Genomic DNA, 24,191 nt, shown 5'->3' with positions numbered 1-24,191 from the left:
TACGATGAACGGTGTGCTCCGAAACACTTGTGTGTACTCTAGCATTGTGCTCTTTCGGTAGAGATGCCACAGATCACCATCGTTCCTACTTTACAGAGCAAACTAGCCTGCGAACCCCACGTTCTGTGAAGAGTAGTGGACATACAACCATTTAGCGCCTAGTGGTAGTTGTACTGTCTTTCTACCTCCTCTCGTAGATGCACACGACAGTAGGACGTGAACATACGACCAGATTCACCGTTTTCAAGATACTCGTTCACAGACGTTGAGTAATAATAATCTGCCCTTTGTCAAAGTCGCTTGTCTCAACGGATTTTCCCATTTGCAGCCCATACATTCGCGAGGGCGATCCCCTGTCCGTGTCTGCTCCGCTTACATACTTTTGTTATCGCGTCACGTGCCCACAACGCAATCAGGTGTCATCCAACATCGCCGTGGGCAGTAGTCACAATGTTTTGGCTCATTATAATACGTACATATACACATTTTTATAGCATGTATGGATACCAAACCAGAAAAGAGTGGTTCAGAATTACGGAGCGTTTAAGAACCGGACGGCAGACAGCAGATAATTGTCAAAAGGGAAATGACAACAAATAAATAGTGAAATATGCTTCGAAACTGCATCCATTGAATGCATAAACTTCACAGTAATTGATCCAAGCAAGGGCGCCCGACGTACAACTTTTTTTTTGTTTGAATTCGTTTAACAATTCAGAATTATTCTTTCAAAGACTCTTCTGAAATAAGCGTAAAATTTCTTCCGCGCAGCAATATGATTCTCACATATTCATTACGTAATAGCACTGAACATCAATAACAGTACGATTCAGCTCCCAGCCCCTTTCAGATAACCTGCTAACAATTTCGAAAGGAAACGTACTCTTGGACTCTCCATAATTCTTCGGTTAGTGTCGAATCACGTTGTTTCTTCACTGCTACAATCTACCGCTGTAGAAAAAATTACATCGAAATGTACGGACAAAAATTAAGTGGACGCTACAGTGCACTGTTTCACAGGGTCCATTGTATGCCGTAGTTACAGGCACTTCGGCTTCCTCGTCGAAAAAATATTCCGTCCTGCCTGTTTCTGGTAATTGTTTAGCAAAAGAACTGGTAATTGTTTAGCATAAGAACGACAGTAGGACAAAGTGAATTCCAAACTTTTTTAATTAATTTTTCCTACAGCGGCTGCGGATACCCAGAACTTAACTGTAGAGTTATTAACTTAGACAATCTGTTCATTTGTCAAACAATGTCAATCCTGCACAAGAGAAGCACCGTAGTAATGGTAGTAGTAATTAAGAAGTCTCGGCAACAACTTCCTCTGAATCTAAAGATTGCTGCAGGTAAAAACTTTACTTCCAGAAACACAAATTAAATCCCCTTGCACTGTCCTGGCAGTTTGAGTTGATATTTAAATCCTTCCGGCTTTTCTTATTAGTGAATCAACCGTATGACTTTCTCTGTGGAACTTCAAACCAAGGGACGCTAAGCGCGGCGATGGGCCCTTTCTCAGTGGAGCTGTGTCTGCCACAAGCGCAAAGCGTGCGCTCAGCTGTTGAGTGTCAGCTATCTGGAGCTCTTCAAACAGGCTCTGCAAGTGGTCGTGGTCGTGGTCGCTAATAGACTGCTTATAGCTCTTCTTTACGCGCCGTAAAATTTGATTCTCGAATTCGTTTCTTTTGTGGGTTGTGTGCAACTAAATTATAGCTCTAGGGCCGGTAAGGCGTTACAATTTACACACGTTGTCCTTCACAGTTATTTGAGAAAGAGGTAAATTCTCTTTAGGTAGGGGAATTTAAAAGAAGGTACATTTTTTCAAAATCTTACTTAGGACATTTTTAAGTATACCACCAAAAAGCTACTAAAATGTTTATCATGCTGCAACTAGTTGACTATTTATGTCAGCGTCTGATAGATTTTAAACTTCAAATGGTGATTTTTAAACTTTAAAGTCAGCCAGATGATTGCATAAATTGGCAAACTAGTTGCGTCATAAAAAAGATTTCTACAGCTTTTTGGTGTTATAGATAAGGATGTATTTTACCAAAGCTGCGCAGCACAAACTTAAGAATATTTTGTTATTTCATTTCTCTGTTTATCTTTCAGATATCGAGGTCCCTGAAGACTGCATACTTGAGAATGTTCGAGTGTAAAAATGGCCTTATATTCCTGAAATATCAGTACTGACTGCCTTTTTTAGGGAAAGTATTGAAAATCTAAATTAATATGTTACAAAGGTATTCCCGTAAGAGTGCGTTATTTGGGACCGAGCCACATCGTTATTTTGACTTTGGATTGAGTTATATGCAGTTTTCTAATCCTGTCGTAAGCTTATGATTATTATCAATGTCGTTGATGTTATAATAAGGATTGTTAAAAACAGTTTTTGGTATCCCTCCTTGTGTGCTGTAGATTATCCATTGTTATAATAATTTGCTATGAAGAGGCTTTGATCCTTTTTGCAATACACTACTTTCAAACGACTGATATTTTCTTATGTTCTCCTTAAATCTTACAGAGTTAGTTTCCTTCCGTTAGAAACCGTGCACCGTAACGCAGCGGTGAAGCCAATGAACTCTTAGTCACAACAATAAGGATTCAGATTCCCATCTGGACTAGCTCGATTTATATCTTCCTTATATTCTTCCCTATATTATTTCGCATGAATGCTGAAATGATCTCTCGATGATGAAGCCAACGGCGTTTTCTTTGCTATCGTCACTCAAATCACCAGTCGTTTCGCATGTAATGACTTCGAAGTCGACAAGACAAAAATTTCCCCCCAAGAAAGGGCACTGTGTGTTTACTACTGCACATACATGAATAATACGTTAGAACGATTCCTAGGTCAGTGAAACATTAATAGGATCCTGTAAGGCAAGCAAAAAGTTGTTTTCGTACTTGAGCTGCTTCAAAACAGTAATTCCATAATCTCGCGCTTGCGTGCTTTAATTAGCGAGGATTACTTTACAGCAGAAGATTATGCAACTTTTATTGCTTCACACGAAGTTATTCGTAGTTTTTGTTATGTTTCTCCTTACAGTCTAGTCAGACGCAACGCAAAATTCAGTTATACAATTTAAAAAAAGAGCTGAATTACTCCTTGGACGTGTTCAACGGTCTTCCGTGCAGATGACAGCGTGCTGACTGCGTAACACGTGTACCCTGTTGAGAATATCGATTAGCTAGATTTATGTCTTCCATTTTTCTGTCTTCCTCCTTTCAGTGTGTGACTGTCGTAGTCTGATTATTATCTGAAACTGATACGAGTATTTGATTTATTGTACGTCTAGATTGCATGTATTTTCTAAAACTGTGACCGTTTCGCTTCCACACGAACTGTCTTCACATTTGAACACATCGATCGGTTGCAAAAGTAACCCGTCCAATTCATCAACAAGTTTACGTGCTACGTCATATTGTTCTATGACCTTGCACGTAAATTTGTTGACGAACTGGAAGAGTTACCCTTGTAACCGACAATTCAGATCTGAAGAGGTTTCGTGAGGAACAGAAACCGATCCCAATTTTTGAAAATACATGCAATTTAGGCATACAATAAAATCTGTTGTACAGCCACTGATTGTCGATGTTCTCCGAAAAGACCATATGTCAGTTACTGCAAATTATACGCGAATAGTTGAGCCTTACATCATTAGTGTTTCATTAGCCTACGCGACAATTTTAGCTATTATTAAATGAGTTTTCATAGGTTGCTTAATGATCTGGAGCGACCTAAACTAAAACAGTGGCTACAGAAACACGCTGCCTCTGAACGTTTTGGTAATATCCTATTTTAGTCGAGAAATCAAGTGTTTGCTTGAGGTGTTAAAGTAAAAGATGAAAAGAAAAACTAGAAGTCTTATACCATATCCTTCCTTGGCATACCTAATTGAATTAGAACAGCGAATGATAGTGAATCGTTCAAACCACAAACTTCAGTTCAATGGTGAAATGAAGATGTCACCTCATTAGAAACATCTGATACATTTTTGGCTGAGAGGCATTCTAGGACATTTTAGAGTACGACTCTATTTATCCTTTCCGATTTGGGAAGACAGATTCAAATGCCTGTCAAGTCATATTGATGTAGAGTTTCTACACTTGTTCTAAAGTTCTCCAGGCAAGTGTAAGGATAGTGGCTTATAAAAGATCGTGGCCTACTTCGTTTCCGACGCTTAGCCTGCTGGACTTGGACTCCGTCTTTGATGCTCTGGTTGTCACTTACACGTTACCTCCTCATCTCGTTCTTTCTTTCTACCATACACAGCTCCCTTTCCTTTGTGAGATGTAAGTGTACAGTCCTCACGAACAGATCTTCAGAGTAGATGACTATAACAAGTGTGCAAAAAGGATGGAATTGTGTTTGCAACCCGTACGTAACTGATGCGGCTTAAAATAAATAATATTGTTCCGTTTTGAGGTCGTTGCTGAAGCCCGTGGGCAACGCAGCGTTACCCCGATGCGGGTATATAAGAACCGACATGTAAGCAAGGTATTAGTGTGATATTCGTGTCTCTCCGACGTGCGTGCGGTAAATGCGGATACGTGAACTATGGCGACGTTATTACCAAATGCGTCCAAACAGGTCCAACGTGCTGTTATTCTTTTCTTGGCTGCCCAAGGACAAACACTGGTAGGCATCCAACGGATAGTGAAGAATGTGTGTAGGGCAGCATGTCTGTCGAAAACCACCGTTGCACGACAAGGTGTGCTGCTGCTTTATGATAACGCATGTCCCCATATCGCAAATGCCGTAACGCAGAAGTTACACCAACTCATGTGGAAGACACTCAATCACCCGCCCTATAGTCTACTTTATCCCCGTGAGGTTTCCACGCCTTCGGTCCCTTAAAAAAGGCCTTGAAGTGTCGACGATTCGTGTCGGACGAGAGTATTCAGCAGGCGGTTGCAGTCTTCTTTACGCAGCAGGACACGGTGTTTTACAAAACAGGTTTCTTTAATCTGATGTGTCAGTGGTACGATTCTCTCAATGCTCACGGTGATTTTTCCTGATTAGCATATCGATTCTGGACTGTACGGCCTTCAAACGGAAATTTTTTGATCGCCTCCTTACACTTACGCTACTCGGCTCCAGAAATTAAAGTCGGTCATAGGAGTGAATGAGAGCTGGTAGCCCTGCTTGAAAAACGAAGTCGATTCCATTTGATAAAAAGTTGTTTCGAGTATATTAGGGATTTTTCTTAGTTAGTGCCTTGCAGCAGGTAAAACAAGAACTAACGATTATAACGAAGTTCTCTGAATGAAATGGATGAGAAATACATGAGAAACATCCTGAATAGAAAAACAAAAACAAAAAATCTTTTGTCATGACAATAAAAATCAGTTTATCATTGGGCAAACGGAGTGATAGGACGTATGTATTGTTCAAACATTCGCACTTTTCACCCGATTTGAAAATCCTTGACTGCCACATATTCCCACACATAAAGTGACTGGAGAAAGGTTTCTTTCAGCCAATGGGAAGGTGTTCAGAGCATGGGATATATATTTTGCAGACAGGCAGGTAATTTCCCCACTGAAAAACAGTGGACAAATCTATTGACTTAAAAGGAGACAAAGTGGAAAAATGTGCATCTACCTTTTAAAAAAAAACACAGTATATCACTGCCGAGCTGAGATTTTCAGCCTGTTCTTTTGGTTACACGAAACCATAATGATTTTGGTATTGCCGCAACGTAAATCGATGACAACTGCGACAGAGTGAGCGGCTGGGACACCCGACACGTGCGTTGTGCATGAGGCCACCATTGCACGAATTGCGTTCCACCACTATCGATTTTTCCTACTGTCACACTGAGTTGTGGCCATGAGTCAGACAGTCATTAGGCACACGCAAGTCCTACCTGTGCTGTGTGAATGTGTATCTTTACGTCCCCCCTCCCCCCTCCTCCCAGCTGCTGCACACAATTACACTGATGACTGTCTGTTTGGTGTCAGATTTTTTTCTGACGATAGACAGTTTCATGTTTTCTTTCGACGTCTGCTCACTGACTATAATATTCTTCACGTCCTAACATTAATTACTACTCTGAGCTTTACTTTTCTTGACATTTTGTTGTGACAGTTCTGACTAATTATCCGTCACAATTTACTTGAACTGATGGTCTTAACAGTTGGCTACGGAGCTGTAAATCACTCCTCAAAAGGCATTAAATGCTCACTCACACTATCATCGTCAGTCATGGAAATGAAAATCTTTTACTATGCCGGAAACTGTCACAAAACATGTCTGAAGTTTTACTATGTGCTTATCGGAAGGAAAGGAAGGAAGATGGAGTTTAACGTCCCGTCGACATCGAGGTCATTAGAGACTGAGCACATGGTCAGATTCCGTCAAGGATAGGGAAGGAAATCGGCAGTGCCTTTTCAAAGGAACCATCCCGGCATTTGCCTGGAGCGATTAAGGGAAATGAAGGGAAACCTAAATCTGGATGGCCGGACGCGGGTTTCAACCGCCGTCCTCCCGAATGCGTGCTAACCACTGCACCACGTCGCTCGGTATATGTGCTTATCACTACTATTTCAAATAAGTAGCTAGATGATTCGAGCCTCTGCTGATCATCTTGTGACTGTGCAGAATACATGACTCATTACTATAGCAAGAGTAAACTGAGTTTTAGTTGCTCCACCAGATGTCAGCGACAGACTGCAGAATGTTCCATATTTACCGTTTCAATATTTATTAGATTAGTGTAGTAATATTTTAAGATATTTTATTTGTCACCCGATGGTCAGATGGGCCTCGAAACACTAATCCACTTCGTTAACATGGTAAAAAGCTCACGAAATATATATGTAAGCATATCTTATCATTATTACCCTCGCTGAAAAGCTATAATTTTCATTGTAGAGTCTGAAAATATCATGAACTACACGCACTGACTGAAAAAATCACAAAGTCAATATAAATTTAATTTAGAGTATCAAATTTCGGGAACACATTTATTTAAGTAACATATTTATTTGATTACCATTGCATGATAACAGGATGTAAGTGCGAGATAAGTCATAGCAAATATGGAAAGCTGGTACATTAGTAACCCGTGTAACCGCCAGACTGTTAAATGGAAACATGTATGCATTGTGTTGTACAGGTGGCAGATGTCAATTTGTGACATGAAGTTGCATGTCTGTTGCACTTGGTCGGTCAATACAGGGACGGTTAATACTGGTTGTGAATGACGCTAGAGTTGTCGACCGACGATGTCCCATTATGTTCTAGATTGGAGACAGATCTGGCGAACGAACAGGCCTAGGCAAGATGTTGACACTTTGTAGAAAATGTTCGGTTAAAACAGCAGTATGCAGGCGAGCGTTGTCTTGTAAAACACCCACTGGAACGCATCACAACAGGTGGTATCACCAGTCTGACGTACAAATTTGCAGGCTGGGTGTGTGGGAAAACCACGGGAGTGCTCCTGCTGTCATAGGAAATCGCACCCGAGACAATACCGTCAGGTGCAGTTCTAATGTGTCTATCATGGAGACAAGTTGGTTGCAGACAGCTGGCATCCTTCTAACCAACACACTGCCGTCACTGGCACTGAGGCAGAACCAGCTTTCATAATAAAATACAACAGATCTCGATTCTGCACTCCAACGTGTTCTCGCTTGATACCACTGAAGTCGCAAATGTAATGGACGCTGCAGGGCGTCTGGCACGGAGCTGTCCTTGAAGTAACCGATTTGCAACAGTTAGTTGTGTCATTGCCATGACAACTGCTGCCCAGATTGCTGCTGCAGATGTAGTACGATGCACCAGAGCCTTACGCGGAACCCTATGGTTTTCCCTCTTGGTAGTGCCACGAGGCCGTCTGGAACCCGGTGTTCTTGAGACCCTACATTCCCGTGGCCACCTGTGCCAGCAGTTTACGTACGGTGGCTACATTCCGTCCAAGTCTTTCTGCTGTTTCGCAAAAGGAGCGTCCAGCTTCTCGGAGCCTATTACTCGACCTCGTTCAAACTCAGTCAGCTGTTTATAATGCCGTCTTTGTCGTCTTAAAGGCGTTCTTGACTAACACCAACTCACCACCTCCAGTCTCAAAGATAACTAATGCTCACGATCGTTGCAGCGCGTGTTTACAGCAAACCGGATTTTCATTCTCATTGTGGCTCTACTAGCGCCACTCTTATGCGATTGGCTTGAAATTTGAATAGACATCATTTTTCAGTTGTAGAAACATGCTTATCAACTTTCGTTTATGCCACACAACTCATTCTTGGCGTTGAGACTCTTTTCCGTCAGTGTGTAGTGAGTGTATATGTGCAGTAATACGTGGCTGAGTAAGTGAAAATGACGTATATACCGCTACCTGGGCTCCACATATTTAATTCGTTGGACTGGCAGAGGGAGAGAGCCTATTCCACAGCCACCACGGTTGAAACACATTACACCTGTTAATTATTTTGCGTGTAGCATCATGAAAAGCTGTTAAATGGTTTTCCTCTCACATTAGTGGAGTAGCTTATCGCAAGAACCCACGCAGCTGCTGAGGCACCGAGCACATAGGCGCGTAGGTTTCACCGTTAGGAGTGAGTCTTTGCAACGACGACTTTCGCTGTGCAAAGTAAGAGGCGAATCTCTGATCGTCTTTTTCATTTACTGCGCGATATGTTGTTTCTCTTTAGTTTCAAAATGGTTCAAATGGCTCTGAGCACTATGGGACTCAACTGCTGTGGTCATAAGTCCCCTAGAACTTAGAACTACTTAAACCTAACTAACCTAAGGACATCACACACATCCATGCCCGAGGCAGGATTCGAACCTGCGACCGTAGCGGTCCTGCGGTTCCAGACTGTAGCGCCTTTAACCGCTCGGCCACTCCGGCCGGCTCTCTTTAGTTTCCTGACGCATTGTGAAACAGCCACCCACCATGATAAAAATATCTGGGAGTATGCATGCGGAACGATTTGAAGTGGAATGATCATATAAAATTAATTGTTGGTAAGGCGGGTACCAGGTTGAGATTCATTGGGAGAGTCCTTAGAAAATGTAGTCCATCAACAAAGGAGGTGGATTACAAAACACTCGTTCGACCTACACTTGAGTATTGCTCATCAGTGTGGGATCCGTACCAGATCGGGTTGACGGAGGAGATAGAGAAGATCCAAAGAAGAGCGGCGCGTTTCGTCACAGGGTTATTTGGTAACCGTGATAGCGTTACGGAGATGTTTAACGAACTCAAGTGGCAGACTCTGCAAGAGAGGCGCTCTGCATCGCGGTGTAGCTTGCTCGCCAGGTTTCGAGAGGGTGCGTTTCTGGATGAGGTATCGAATATATTGCTTCCCCCTACTTATACCTCCCGAGGAGATCACGAATGTAAAATTAGAGAGATTAGAGCGCGCACGGAGGCTTTCAGACAGTCGTTCTTCCCGCGAACCATACGCGACTGGAACAGGAAAGGGAGGTAATGACAGTGGCACGTAAAGTGCCCTCCGCCACACACCGTTGAGTGGCTTGCGGAGTATAAATGTAGATGTAGATGTAGATACTGTTCTAAAATTCCAACGCCCGGGCCTCCGGAATCATGCTTTTCCGCAGAAGAGATTCGTCTTTAAAAAAGTTCGTAAAGCACAAGTAACTGTGGTTAATGGTCGTTTGACTAACCCCGTCTTTGGTGGACTGTGTCACGCCTTGTAGCAGTGGATTAGTCATCACACAAAACTGTAGTGTCAGATGTGTTGCCGAACCGCCAGGCGCCGAAAGGCCCCGCCTTCCTCATACATAGTTAAGTAGTTTTTTATATTACTTGCATGTTGTTGTTCATTATTTACTTTTTGACGCTTCATATAATGTCTACATGCGATTTTTTATTTAAAAATAGTATTTATGCACGGCTTTTCAGTTTCTGAGTTATCTAAGTTGGACGGCCAACGTTATGTGTTTTTCATCTGTCGGCAGTCCTTACTAACTCAGATTTCAAAACGACGTTGCAGAAGAGGCACGTTATTCGTGATGAGGTTTTTCATCACCAAGAGAGCTTTATACAGTTCATGAACAGATTACAGACAAAAACGAAAAAGGGGTAAAAAAACTACCATTGTTTCTTCAAGGACTCATTTTTTTCCATCTACGTTTCAGCTTTATAATGTTGTTACTAATTAATTCATTCTTGTAAAGATACTTTCGAATATACTTCCATTTAGGAAGTTTAACTGACTTACGAGGATATCTAGTTGCAAGGGTCTAAGACGTTTCTCGGTTTCTGAAATACGTCTTATACAGTGCGAACATTAATAAAAGTGACAAACTGCAGGAACAGATACCTGACTGGAAATGGAGAGAAAAGGTCCTATGAACATGTGTCCGAAAATGGACGGTGTGCAAGCAACGACAACAAACCGTCACAGTACAGAGCTGCATCGCATCCACGTCACAACAGATGTTCAAAGTGGTGTCTGTGGAACTGCAGATGATAGGAACAGTGGCGTTGTCATGCAGGATACACACAATTGTACTTTGGCGTTCACCGTGTTGCTGAGCCACTTGCCTGGAGCTCGTCTCAATATCCTGTAGAAGCCGGTCCTCCAAATCTGGTGTAGCGCAGTCCACCGCCTCTCTGCACGTTCGTCTGTCTGAAAGGATCCACGATCACACAAATGCCCAAAAAGGGCTTGAAATGTTGTGTGATGGGGTTGGTGTCTCTGAGGGTACTTGCTTTGGTATAGCCATACTGCCTTTCGACCATTTCCGTCTGCTTGGCTGTACACAAACACGATCTCGGCTTGTTCCCGATATGAATACCGGGTCTTTCTGCTGCTTACGGTACACTGCGTCAGTCACACATCCTGCAACACGCAAGAAACACACGGCACGTGGTCACGTCAGCGCCAACGACCGTGACAACGATGTACTTCCGGACACATGTTCATAGGCCATTTTTTCTTCCGTTTCCAGTCAGGAACCTGTCCCTGCAGTTTGTCGGTTTTATTAATGTTCACCCTGTATTTAGGTTGTTATTGTTTTCCTACCGTGTGATGAGGCTCAGATGTTCTGGAGAGAGGGCCTTAAAATCCCCTGTTCGGCAATCCTCATTTGGATATTCCATGGTCGCCTTAAAAACACTATGATGCCTTCAGAAGTGGATGGTCTATTCCTTCGCCATCGTTGTCTAAGACGTGGCAATCCTTTGCTTGTTTCGTTGATTGAACGTTGCTTTGAGGTACCCCTTCCTGCTTGTCTGCCCTTTTTCATTCTTTTTTATGTTTTAGATATCCTTTGGACTGAGTTATTAGTTTCTGGTATTCGTTCTCAGACTGTTATGAAATATGTTTAAGTATTTGTTTCAGTTGGCTCCACTAAAGATTATTTATTAAGGTCCAGTTTTCTGTATCTACCACCATTTTTCACAAAAAATGTTCTTGTGACGTGATTTTGCTTTTCCCGGATTTCTGATACTAAACATAAATAAACAAATAAAAATACATACTTAATTACTCATCCACGTCTTTAAACTTTAGAATGCTCCCGTTATATATATATATATATATATATATATATATATATATATATATATATATATATATATATATATTAGGAAATTTCGTTTTCAGTGCCATACGATGAATCTGTATATATGTTTTGTTTTTATTTTTACCACCATATCACCCTGCTGCGTGTTACATATAAAACTTTACGATTATAACTTTAACTAAACATCGACAATTTCAATTTTGATATAAACACTGTTTATTTTTAAGTGACAGACAGGAGGATAACTATGTGGAATAGAAATGTTCCGTAGGTTACGCAGTCCTTAATATATCCTCATTCGGTTTCTAGATGACTCACCACTTCCAGCTTCTAGGAGACTCTAGTAAGACACAGATCGCGTACCCAAATAAAGCGATCGAAATTAATTAAAGCCCGACTGGTACGCAGCACACCTGATATACACGATACGCGGTTACAGTCTTAACTGACGAAAGCTACTAGGAAAACTACCGTAGTCTACGGTAGTTTTAAATCTCTACTCACTTGTCATCAACGGTAACAGCCCGACACAAAATCAGAAGGATTCTTTGTAAAACGATTGAAAACTACTGAGGAAGCATTTTTTCTTATTTGTTACTGGCCACCTTTCAACAACTGCAGCACATATCTTGCATAAAGCTTTCACATAGTTACTTACCGAGCGAGGTGGCGCAGTGGTTAGTACACTGGATTCGCATTCGGGAGGACGACGGTTCAAACGCGTGTCCGGCCATCCCGGTTTAGGTTTTCCGTGATTTCCCTGAATCGCTTCAGGAATGGCCGGGATGGTTCCTTTGAAAGGCCACGGTCGGATTCCTTCAATATGCTTCCCTAATCCTATGGGACCTCGCTGTTTGGCCCCTATAATTACTTCTTGATGCGCAATGTTCGTCGCGCTTCCTTTTGATTTGCTTACCGCATCAGCTATTTCATAAACCTACAACTGTTGATCGTCCAATCTCCTACTGTGCACTTTCTCGATAGTTTTATGACGTTAAGGTAATCAGATTTGTTCATCTGAACGAAACACTCAATACGACTAATACTCAGAGACATACAAGTGAAACTACACTCCTGGAAATGGAAAAAAGAACACATTGACACCGGTGTGTCAGACCCACCATACTTGCTCCGGACACTGCGAGAGGGCTGTACAAGCAATGATCACACGCACGGCACAGCGGACACACCAGGAACCGCGGTGTTGGCCGTCGAATGGCGCTAGCTGCGCAGCATTTGTGCACCGCCGCCGTCAGTGTCAGCCAGTTTGCCGTGGCATACGGAGCTCCATCGCAGTCTTTAACACTGGTAGCATGCCGCGACAGCGTGGACGTGAACCGTATGTGCAGTTGACGGACTTTGAGCGAGGGCGTATAGTGGGCATGCGGGAGGCCGGGTGGACGTACCGCCGAATTGCTCAACACGTGGGGCGTGAGGTCTCCACAGTACATCGATGTTGTCGCCAGTGGTCGGCGGAAGGTGCGCGTGCCCGTCGACCTGGGACCGGACCGCAGCGACGCACGGATGCACGCCAAGACTGTAGGATCCTACGCAGTGCCGTAGGGGACCACACCGCCACTTCCCAGCAAATTAGGGACACTGTTGCTCCTGGGGTATCGGCGAGGACCATTCGCAACCGTCTCCATGAAGCTGGGCTACGGTCCCGCACACCGTTAGGCCGTCTTCCGCTCACGCCCCAACATCGTGCAGCCTGCCTCCAGTGGTGTCGGGACAGGCGTGAATGGAGGGACGAATGGAGACGTGTCGTCTTCAGCGATGAGAGTCGCTTCTGCCTTGGTGCCAATGATGGTCGTATGCGTGTTTGGCGCCGTGCGGGTGAGCGCCACAATCAGGACTGCATACGACCGAGGCACACAGGGCCAACACCCGGCATCATGGTGTGGGGAGCGATCTCCTACACTGGCCGTACACCACTGGTGATCGTCGAGGGGACACTGAATAGTGCACGGTACATCCAAACCGTCATCGAACCCATCGTTCTACCATTCCTAGACCGCCAAGGGAACTTGCTGTTCGAACAGGACAATGCACGTCCGCATGAATCCCGTGCCACCCAACGTGCTCTAGAAGGTGTAAGTCAACTACCCTGGCCAGCAAGATCTCCGGATTTGTCCCCCATTGAGCATGTTTGGGACTGGATGAAGCGTCGTCTCACGCGGTCTGCACGTCCAGCACGAACGCTGGTCCAACTGAGGCGCCAGGTGGAAATGGCATGGCAAGCCGTTCCACAGGACTACATCCAGCATCTCTACGATCGTCTCCATGGGAGAATAGCAGCCTGCATTGCTGCGAAAGGTGGATATACACTGTACTAGTGCCGACTTTGTTCATGCTCTGTTGCCTGTGTCTATGTGCCTGTGGTTCTGTCAGTGTGATCATGTGATGTATCTGACCCCAGGAATGTGTCAATAAAGTTTCCTCTTCCTGGGACAATGAATTCACGGTGTTCTTATTTCAATTTCCAGGAGTGTATTTCGTACATCAAGTTGACCCTCGACTTCAGTTATTGCAAGACAAGTAACAATATTACGAAAACAAAATATCATTGATACCGAAGCCATCTCTGTGCCAGGTCAGGAACTTTTCAGCCTGCTCTAGTAGGACAGCTGTCGAGCTCCGTCGGGTGTCGGCAGAGACCACGGGTCGGCCACTACGGTAGCTTAACTTCGGTTCTTTAATTAACGAGGGGAGCCACGTTAGCTTAGTTGAAACAGCTTTTCTAGGCGCTTCTTTCTGCTGTGACAGATTGCCAGTGACACGGCAGGGGCGGGTTTAATTTTGCAGTGTCCTTGCTCCGGGCAGGCTTCATTACGCGCCGGCCGCACCTGCACTGCGCCACGGGGCTCATTTAGGCGGCATAAAATACGCCCCCATCCAATGAAGAGCGCAATAATCACTTACCTAGCTTCGGTTTTGTCTCTGTGCCTCCGCTTACTCTCGGAAAAGGGCGTCCACTATAAGAGCTCTTGGCATTAGCAGAATATTGTATTCTCTATTACGTTGCAAAAACGTCGTGTACCTTAATAAAAGAGTAATATATATGTTCAAAAGAACCAAGAGAGGCAAAAGACTTGATGAACACCGTGTCGCATATTTAAAGGATTGTTATTTTTGTTTTTAAAATTTTACTATGCATTATCTGTTTTTCAGTAACATAAGATCATAAAAAAGCTATATCGTATTCAAAACTATTTCTAGGAACAAAAATCGTGACAATAAGCATTGAAATTCATTGACGGAAAAAAGGGCAACACCAAGAAGAATTTGTGCGACATAAACGAAAGTTGATAGGCGTGTTTCTACATCTGAAAGATAATGTCTATTCAAATTTCAAGCCAGTCGCATATGAGTGACGATAGTAGCCCCACAGCGAGGACGAAAATCAAGTTTGCTTTAAATGTTCGTACACGCTGTAACGGTCGTGAGCGTTAGTTACCTTTGAGATTGGACATGGTAAATTGATGTTAGTCAAGACTGCCTTTAAGACGACAGGACGCCATTATCAGTAACTCACTGACTTTGAACGAGGTTGTGTAATAGGGCTACGAGAGCTGGATGTTCCTTCTGTGATACCGCAGAAACACTTGGAAGGAATGTAGCCACTGTACACGATTGCGGGCGGCGGTGGTCACGAGAATGTACGGTCTCAAGAAGACCTGACTCCGGACGGGCATGTGGCACCACCGAGAAGGAAGACCATCGTGTTCGGCGTATAGCTCTGGCGCATCATAGTGCATCTACAGCTGCAATCTGAGCAGCAGTTGGCACCACAGTTGCATAACGAAATGTTACAAATCGGTTACTTCAAGGATAACTTGAACCAGACACCATGTAACCTGCATTCCTCTGACCGCAAGCCACCGCCATTTGCGACTTCAGTGGTGTCAAGCGAGAGCTCATTCGACGGCAGGGTGGAGGTTTGTTGTGTTTCCTGGTTCTGCCTTGGTGCCAGTCATGGCCGTGTGTTGGTTAGGAGGAGGCCAACTGAATGTTGCAACCAAACTGTCTGCGTAGGCACACTGGACCTACACCTGGATTTATCGTCTGGGGTGCGATTTCGTATGACAGCAGGAGCACTCTCGTCGTTATCCCACGCACCCTAACTGAAAATTTGTACATCAGTCTGGTGATTCGACCTGTTTTGCTGCCATTCATGAACAGCATTCCAAGGTGTATTTTTCAACAGGATAACGCTCGCCCATATACCGCTGTTGTAACCCAACACGCTCTACAAAGTGTCGAGATGCTGCCTTAGCCTGCTCGATCACCAGATCTGCCAGTCGAGCACATATGGGACATCATCGGTCAACCCCTGCGTCATTCACAACCAGTATTAACCGACCTTGTACTGACCTACCACGTGTAGCAGGCATGGAACTCCATCCCACAAACTGACACCCGGTACCTGTACAACACAACGCATGCACGTTTGAAGGCTTTCATTCAACATTTTGGCGGTTACACCGCTTATTAGTGTCTCGCCATTTCACATTTGCAATGTCCTATCTCGTTCTTACATTAACCACTGATCCCACAAAGTTAATCACTTAAATATGTTGCCTAGACAAAGTATTACGGATACTTCATTACTCTACATTTATTATTTTTGGTGTTTTTATTTCAGTGTATGAAATTTCAGACTGAAAATATCTGTGTAAATGATAATAGTCCAGATGAATTTATTTAATTTTACACATCCTAGGTTGTTGTTGTGGTCTTCAGTCCTGGGACTGGTTTGATGCAGCTCTCCATGCTACTCTATCATGTGCAAGCTTCTTCATATCCCAGTACCTACTGCAGCCTACATCCTTCTGAATCTGCTTAGTGTATTCATCTCTTGGTCTCCTTCTACGATTTTTACTCTCCACGCTGCCCTCCAATACTAAATTGGCGATCCCTCGATGTCTCAGAACATGTCCTACCAACCGATCCCTTCTTCTAGTCAAGTTGTGCACAAGCTCCTCTTCTCCCCAATTCTATTCAATATCTCCTCATTAGTTATGTGATCTACCCATCTAATCTTCAGCGTTTTTCTGTAGCACCACATTTCAAAAGCTTCTATTCTCTTCTTGTCTAAACTATTTATCGTCCACGTTTCACTTCCATACATGGCTACACTCCATACAAATACTTTCGGAAACGACTTCCTGACACTTAAATCTATACTCGATGTTAACAAATTTCTCTTCTTCAGAAACGCTTTCCTTGCCATTGCCAGTCTACATTTTATATGCTCTCTACTTCGACCATCATCAGTTATTTTGGTCCCCAAATAGAAAAACTCCTTTACTACTTTAAGTGTCTCATTTCCTAATCTAATTCCCTCAGCATCACCCGACTTAATTCGACTACATTCCATTATCCTAGGTATGCGACCGGAAATGGGATACAGAAAGTGGTGTCGATCATGGTTTCTTAGTAGCAAACACAACGATAAATTTTGACAACCGTGAAGTATGTTTGCGCAACGAACTGGAAAAAATTTTAAAAATCGGCATTTTTCAGAGGAAAATGTATTTTCGAACACTATCTTTGATGAAACCATTGCAGAAATAACATAAAAATAACTGTTCATGCTCTTGTATGAATATGACATCTGCCTCAGTTGCAGAAGTCTTTGGCATATGTTATCGCTTTAGCACTGGACTTTGAGATAGCCCGTTGAAGTACAGGTAGTGGAAGAAACTTCCAGACTGGTGTTTTGTCGGTAAGAGAGGAGGGAGGCGTTGGTGCAGTGATTCTGGTCACTAGACTGTGTGGCAGCGCCCTAAGTTAAAGCCTAAACTTCTCGTAGAGTGCCGACATATAACACTGTTGCTAGTGACCCACCCGATGTATAAGAACGTCAAACTCGAAGGCACCCTTATTGCTATTCCGGAGGTTAGCTGATGTAGTAACCAGGAGTTTCACCCTCTCCCTTCGCTATCAATAATACAAACGCAACATTCTACATGTGTTCATCATCACGTAAATTATACACTTATGAACAAGTCCCATGTCTCTAGTGTCGGCATCAGAGGAAATTCTTTCCAATTACGCAGTTGCTCAGTCTCCCGGGATTATCCAAATCAAGTGAATTATGCAAATCTTCCTTCCCAGGAGTATGCTCAACCCAAGCAGAAGAAGTAAACTGGATTGTTACGTATAAATTTTGTTCGTCTTCATGGGCGATTTTAACTTTCTTCAGGGTGTCGATCGAGATCTAGGGAAATAAAAGTTCGACTGAGAGACTCAACGTTGTAAGGTCGGCATACTTTCATGGTCGGTACAGACTTTATTTGAAGTGACTCAGTAAGGTGGCGCACTGGTTTCGGCACTGGACTCTAATGAAGAAGAAGCTGCGTTCTAATCTACGCCCTTCCGTCCAGATGTAGGTTTCCCGCGGTTCCCTAAGCAGCTTCAGGTAAAGTTAGGCTGTCTGCATAAATTACGGTACCTATCTTCTATCGTTCTCCATTCCTAAAACATTCTATCGTTCTCCGTTCCTCGACCTGTAAGTAAAGGAGCCATTAAGTTCTGAATTTCTTTAGCATATTGGTCTCTGGAAGTATTAGCCGACTGTACACGATTGATGCGCACAGGAATAACCACCATCTGGAACCATTTGTCCATTTGTGCGTGTGGGTGGTACAGTCTCAGGCTCCAATACACTGAGTCCAGTCGAATCTCACAGAAACGTGCCATGTTAATGTCCTCTCATATTAAATATGTGATAGCTCGCCTCTGGTGTCCTTAAAATTAGTTCGCATTAAGACCCGCTGAAATTCTAATCCAAAGTAACCTCTGTTACGCGAATCTGAATCAACCGTAAACAACAGACTCCAGGTTTCCTAGCGTGCAGGCCACCAATATGAAGACGTCAGAGAACCATACTGCCGGATACTGATCGGTCAATAGTGTTGTCAGCATTTGCATACCTTGATTTGGCTTGACTGTTGAACTACTCAAGGAAATTTGGTCGTCTGTGATTTGCAAAAGATTTTGTAATTACGAGCCACTGCAGTCAGTCTGGCAAATGTTGGCTAGCAGCAGTTTTCGACTGTTTTTGCTCACTAGCGCAAGCCACGAGCGTTTTGTTCAGTAGCTGTGATGAGGAAGCCTACAACGGCTAATACGCTAACCTGTTTCCAGCATCAGTCCTTTCGTACCAGTTATGCCATCGACGTCAGTCAGACCAACCTTCTCTTCCTGTTTCTTAATGTTTGATGCAGTGTGTAATTACATTTGAAAGCACGATGAAATCGCTATCACAATTTTCATTAGGTACAGAGCAACGGGTTTTAAGTGAAACGTGCTTAAAGAGGAGTCCACGGATCTGAAGCTTCACACCCATCCTACGACATGTTCTATTTGTACGTCTGTTTGTCAGGTACAGCTGTTATAATAATTCTCTGTTCTTGATTTTTTGTTATTTTTCCAAGGAAAGTGATATGAACCATCAGATAATGAGTAGCGTCTGGCGCAATATTTTGACAAAATAGTATTTGTTTTTTATGTTTCTCCAATAAAACATGCCAGAAGGTAATCAAAAGATTACTAAGATCAGTGACCGATGCTTCAAATTAAGCAGTGTTAGACAGTGAAGCACCGCAACAAAAGGCGACCAAAAGTATTGACAGATGAACTTCCCTCAGTAACTGTGTTAAAATATTTTATATATCTCCGTGTGTAAAAAGAGATGCCGAAATCTCGAGAGAAATTGATGTTACAGTCTGATACACTACAAAATGTGAGGGTCGCGCAGTCGCCGGAAGCAGGATACAAAACTTTGCTTGTTGGGTGGTTGCTAACATCCGCTTCATAGTTCCAATTAAAGATGGTGTAAGCTATCATCTCCTCTGCCACTTTTTATATGTGTAAATAAAAATAAGTCTATCTGAATTTCCGTGCTATCATTAAGGATAGATTATACACATGCATGCTTATATAGGTTTTATCTCCTATAGGTCGTCAGGAGCAATTTCTCTGGTGTTTCGGCAGGTATTTGCAATTTCGTTTTTGCAATGTGTCGCTGGAGTCAGCCTAAACAAATGCTGCTCATCAAATCTATAAAGCGACGCCCAGTGCTGACAGAAACCGTTGGTTTATTTCCCGTTACGATTAAAATGGTTTAAAACCAATATCGACCTAGGGTAATTTGGGACCCCTCAATCCAATGGGCACGTTAAATTCCGCTTTCAAATCATGTTGATCGTAACGAGAAACAAACCGATGCTTCACGTCGACACTGGGCGTTGCATAAAAGACTTGATGAGCTGTGTTTATGTTTGGTCTGGCTACAGCTACACGTTGCGAAAGCTAAATTGCAAATATCTGCCAAAAGACCAGAGAAAATGCGCCTGAAGACTCTTAGGAGAAACACACTGCTTACATGGGTTGAATCGGGAAGAAAAGCTTAAAAAAAAAAAAAAAAAAAAAAAAAAAAAAAAAAAAAAAAGGGGGGGGGGAACAGGTTGACAGGCCACATTTTCAGTTACCAATTAATAGTCAATATAGAAACAGTCAGTGTTTAGGGCAAACAACGTAGAGGCGGACCAAGGCTTGACTGCAGTGAAGAGATTCGATTGGATGTAGGTTACAATAGTTATTCAGGGACTGAGACTTCCATTTTATAGAGTTGCATGGAGGGCTACATCAAATTATTCTTCGAACTGAAGAAGAAGAAGAATAACAACAATAACAAAAAATGGTTCAAATGGCTCTGAGCACTATGGGACTTAACTACTGTGGTCATCAGTCCCCTAGAACTTAGAACTACTTAAACCTAACTAACCTAAGGACATCACACACACCCATGCCCGAGGCAGGATTCGAACCTGCGACCGTAGCAGTCGCGCGGTTCCGGACTGCGCGCCTAGAACCGCTAGACCACCGCGGCCGGCCAACAATAACAACTTAATACTCATACTGACATATATGACCATTTGCGCACTTAAGGAAATCAGACTAACTATATGTGACTCTAAGGTCGTTTTCATACTTGAGGGTATAATCTTCACATTTATTTAGGAGCACAAAAAGATGAGCAACCCTGGTTGTAGAGCAGAATATATTCAGCTTTCTGGTAGTTAAGGTATATTTAGCATACTGTAGATGCGGAGGTCATTGCTGAGGGACTATTAGCTCAGGTAGAGAGCAATGACGGAAGGTATAGGTCATGATCCTGCACAAGAAATCGTCGAAACACACATCCGTGCTGATGGGGAAAGATAGCTGCCTGACTGGGCTAGCAACCCACAATTTCTGAGAAATAAGATTCCATTCATTGCAGTAACTCGCCCAGTAACAGCCCCGTCCCACCTGTTAAATCATAGTGTAATGGATGTGCAGTCAGTGCAATTAAATTGTGGATTAAACACAACAGAAAAGCAATGATTTTGGTGTTTATCGTGTTCTGTTTGCCACTTGTGCGTTGCTTTCCAGATAAATAGCGAAAATCTTCGTGTCTTACTGTACCAGTCCGTTGGCAATAAGCACAGCCCGTTCAATAGATCTTGTATAAAATGTTATGTTATTAGAATATTTATTCTTTGTAGCATAATACTTCTGTTTACTGTAGTGTGTGTTACTAAAACTCACCCAATCTGTTAAATTGCTTTCATGTATCTGTATGTTTCAGTACCTGCAGAGTGGATGGGCGGGTCACTACAGCTTCCGTTGCCAACCCGTAGATTATTCATACAGCCCAATGGGGCTAAGGGTGAGTAAACTAACTTGGTTTACTTTTTCGTTATAGAAAAGACAAATGTACGTTGTTTAGCTTTCTTTGTATATCACCGACAACTCTTCGTGGATCATCGTACTTGCCGGAGATGCTACACTGTATGTGCATTTTTATTTAAAGAGTCTGGTATAAATATTAATTTTTCTTACTAATTTTCGTGTCGAGAGGAGCAAGAGAGAATGTGTTACTGTCATCGTGGGCCATGTTTCAGTGGAGATGATTTGACGCTACCTTCTCAGTTTAAATTGGTCCTCGGAGCGAGAATGGAACCCAAAGTGAGACATAACACCTGTGGTTCCCAATGCGGTGTCAAATAAAATAAAATAAAACATGAGGTGCCAATTTCTGTGAAATAGTAGTCTCCATTATTGCTGCACATTTTAACCACTTAACTTCGATTGACTTCACTGGTACACGGTTTAAAAAAATGCATGCACTAACTGAAGTTCCAAAATTTTTATTTCTGTAGCATTTGTTTATTAACCCATTTTCTAGAAAGACAACATTAATCAAAATGTGTTATTAGATCACTTTTATGGATTGAAATGGCGGAGTACATAAATATTTCACAAGAAAAACATTAGTAGCCTGTAAGAGTTATCTCTGGAGTGGAAAATAAAACTGGTTTGTTTCGGATTATGTTAGCATAATTCAGATCTGAGAAAGAGATAAACTAGATTTGGTCGCTAAGTATCAGATCATCAATGTCCTGAATTGCTATTAAACGGTCAAGTCCTAAGGAGAGAGACTATCTGGGACGCAGGGTTATATAGAAGTTCCACTTGGTGTTAACCCCTTCTGACTTGACAGTGAAATAGGTGTTTCGAATATTAATAGTTTAAATGAGTATGCGTATTAGAGTGTCTTTCTCGTGAGTATGTGTATGAGTATTAAAAGTCTCTCAAAGCCACATTTGCTCTAATAAGGTCTAGAGCAGAAATTATTGCTTTTGCATAAAATTTCATAGATTTGTCCTCCACGAACTGGCAGACTAATGATTAGCATAAGTGCTGCCAAATATGTAAGCTGACCGTGTACTGGCCAGCACTGGCTTTGCACAAACGGCTTTGTTCTCCAGTGGTTTCAGGTTTTTCAAGTAGCAGTCAGATGCCACTGAACCCGGTCCCGAACTATGATACAGCCGGCAGTATCATGATACGCCAAATGAAGAGTTTTCAGTTGTTTGACTTTGTGCTGATTTTAGAGTAGGTACAGCTTGTTGAAAAGGCAGCAATCTTTGTTTGATCGCACTATTAACGTGCGATCGCAGAGTTAACATTATATCGATCGTGACACCTATATATTTAACCAAGTCCATCGAAGTCTATGTTTCTAATGGACAATATCTGGCTTGGGTCGAAAGCCTTTTCTGTGATGACAAGGTGAAGAGTTCTTGCTCTTTAAGGAAGAGACTATGGTTTCGAGTCTAAAAAAAATCGCTTTATTTCTCGACATAGCCCATTTTTTTGTTCAATACACTGTGTTGAACATTTTTCAGTGAGTTGATTCCATCCCTGAAGACTGATAGTTAGAGATCTGACAAAGACACAATTGCGGCTGTATGATCCTTTGAACGGGAATCAGTCATAAGACCCATTATGCATTTCTTTCCTGCCAAATTCGTTGTTGTTTGCTGCAACGGCGCTGATTTCCGCCCACCTCTTTGACTGCTAATTAGTTCCTAGCAGGGAGTGGTAGATCCGTGCCTGTCCTACAGTTAAGAAATCTGAGAACAAAATCCATGGTTTTATTTTTAAAACAATTGAAACATTGCTAAGAGATTCATTTTTGCTTTTTGTCTTTTGTCAGCTCTCGGTAAACGAGACACCAAACTTTTCTCATAGTTAATTCAAGTAAAATGTACGTTATCCTTTCTTCTTGTGTGAATGGTATCAGCTTTTTATTATGCGCTTAATTACCAATTGTCTAACACCTTGTTGTTCAGTTTCTCGGTGTTTTCATCTGTGACTGCAGTTTCTCAACGTTGGCCACATGCATCTCCTAGGAAAGTTCAGACACGTTTGGATCTGCCACCCATTTCTTAAGTGTCTAGAATGAAGAATCAGTGTACTTATAAATTTTCTTCAACTTTGGACGAATTCCTATTGGTCATGAACTGGCCAAAACATAGAATTTTATGACGACGCAGCGTTCTAGTTTCATCAGTTAAAAAGTCGTATAAACAAAATTATTCTGCAGATCACGTTAATACTCAACTGACGCCATTGTTCAACGTGTCACAGCATAAAACAATAAATTTTGGTTGATATGAATTCCTTCTCTGTGACAAGTCGAGATTATTTCAACTTTTCGCCGGTATTTGTAAAACCACAATACTTGTATTTTAATCACATACTTTATTTTAAAGTCGTATCACAGATGCACAGATGTGCTCCACCAACACACGGACTGTTGGACTCCGAAGCACTCAGTGCTAAACCTGAAGTCCTTTAGGATGAAGATGAGCTGGCAAGGCATCCTTGTTTCTACCCGATTTCGATTTCCGACGCTATGAGAAAAGCAGAGGGAGCAGAGAAATACGGAACGTCGTGGTCAAAGCCGGGAAACAAACGTGCTTATAAAAGGATGTGTGCAACTGGCACTAGGAATCTAACTCTGGTGTAAACAGCAGTGCGTTGCCACCAGTACCTACCATTCTGTTTTTAATTCACACAGCGAGTACGTCTGAAGTCATTCAATACACTACATGACGAAGGCGGTTTCTTCACTATGCACAGACGTATAATCTTTTACGTGATACGACACTTAGAAATACGTTTATTTAACAAATATTTCCTTCTCAGTTCTTTTGTATACAATGTAAGAAACGGGTTCTACAGAATCTGAGATTCCTGGTCTTTCTTACATATTTTCCTCGTCAGAAAAATTATTTATCGCACAGCACCTTAAGTCGGATTATTACAGTAGTGCGAACACATGCGT

The 24,191-nt window shown here is 42.6% G+C and overlaps 1 protein-coding gene across 3 annotated transcripts in view; it reads left to right on the top strand.

The window, feature by feature from the left end:
- The window catches only part of LOC124721613 (elongation of very long chain fatty acids protein AAEL008004-like), a 653,067-nt gene that overhangs the window by 458,637 nt on the left and 170,239 nt on the right, over positions 1-24,191 (top strand). For all 3 annotated transcript variants that reach the window (XM_047246670.1, XM_047246669.1, XM_047246668.1), the window contains one exon: positions 21,144-21,224. In XM_047246670.1, the coding sequence (XP_047102626.1) occupies positions 21,144-21,224 (81 nt within the window). The remainder of the gene's footprint in view (positions 1-21,143; positions 21,225-24,191) is intronic.

This window comes from Schistocerca piceifrons, chromosome X (assembly GCF_021461385.2).
Source record: "Schistocerca piceifrons isolate TAMUIC-IGC-003096 chromosome X, iqSchPice1.1, whole genome shotgun sequence".
In the NCBI taxonomy this organism is placed as follows: Eukaryota; Metazoa; Arthropoda; class Insecta; order Orthoptera; family Acrididae; genus Schistocerca; species Schistocerca piceifrons.
The sequence above is the reverse complement of the archived record's forward strand: the minus strand, read 5'-3'. Positions and strand labels throughout refer to the sequence as shown.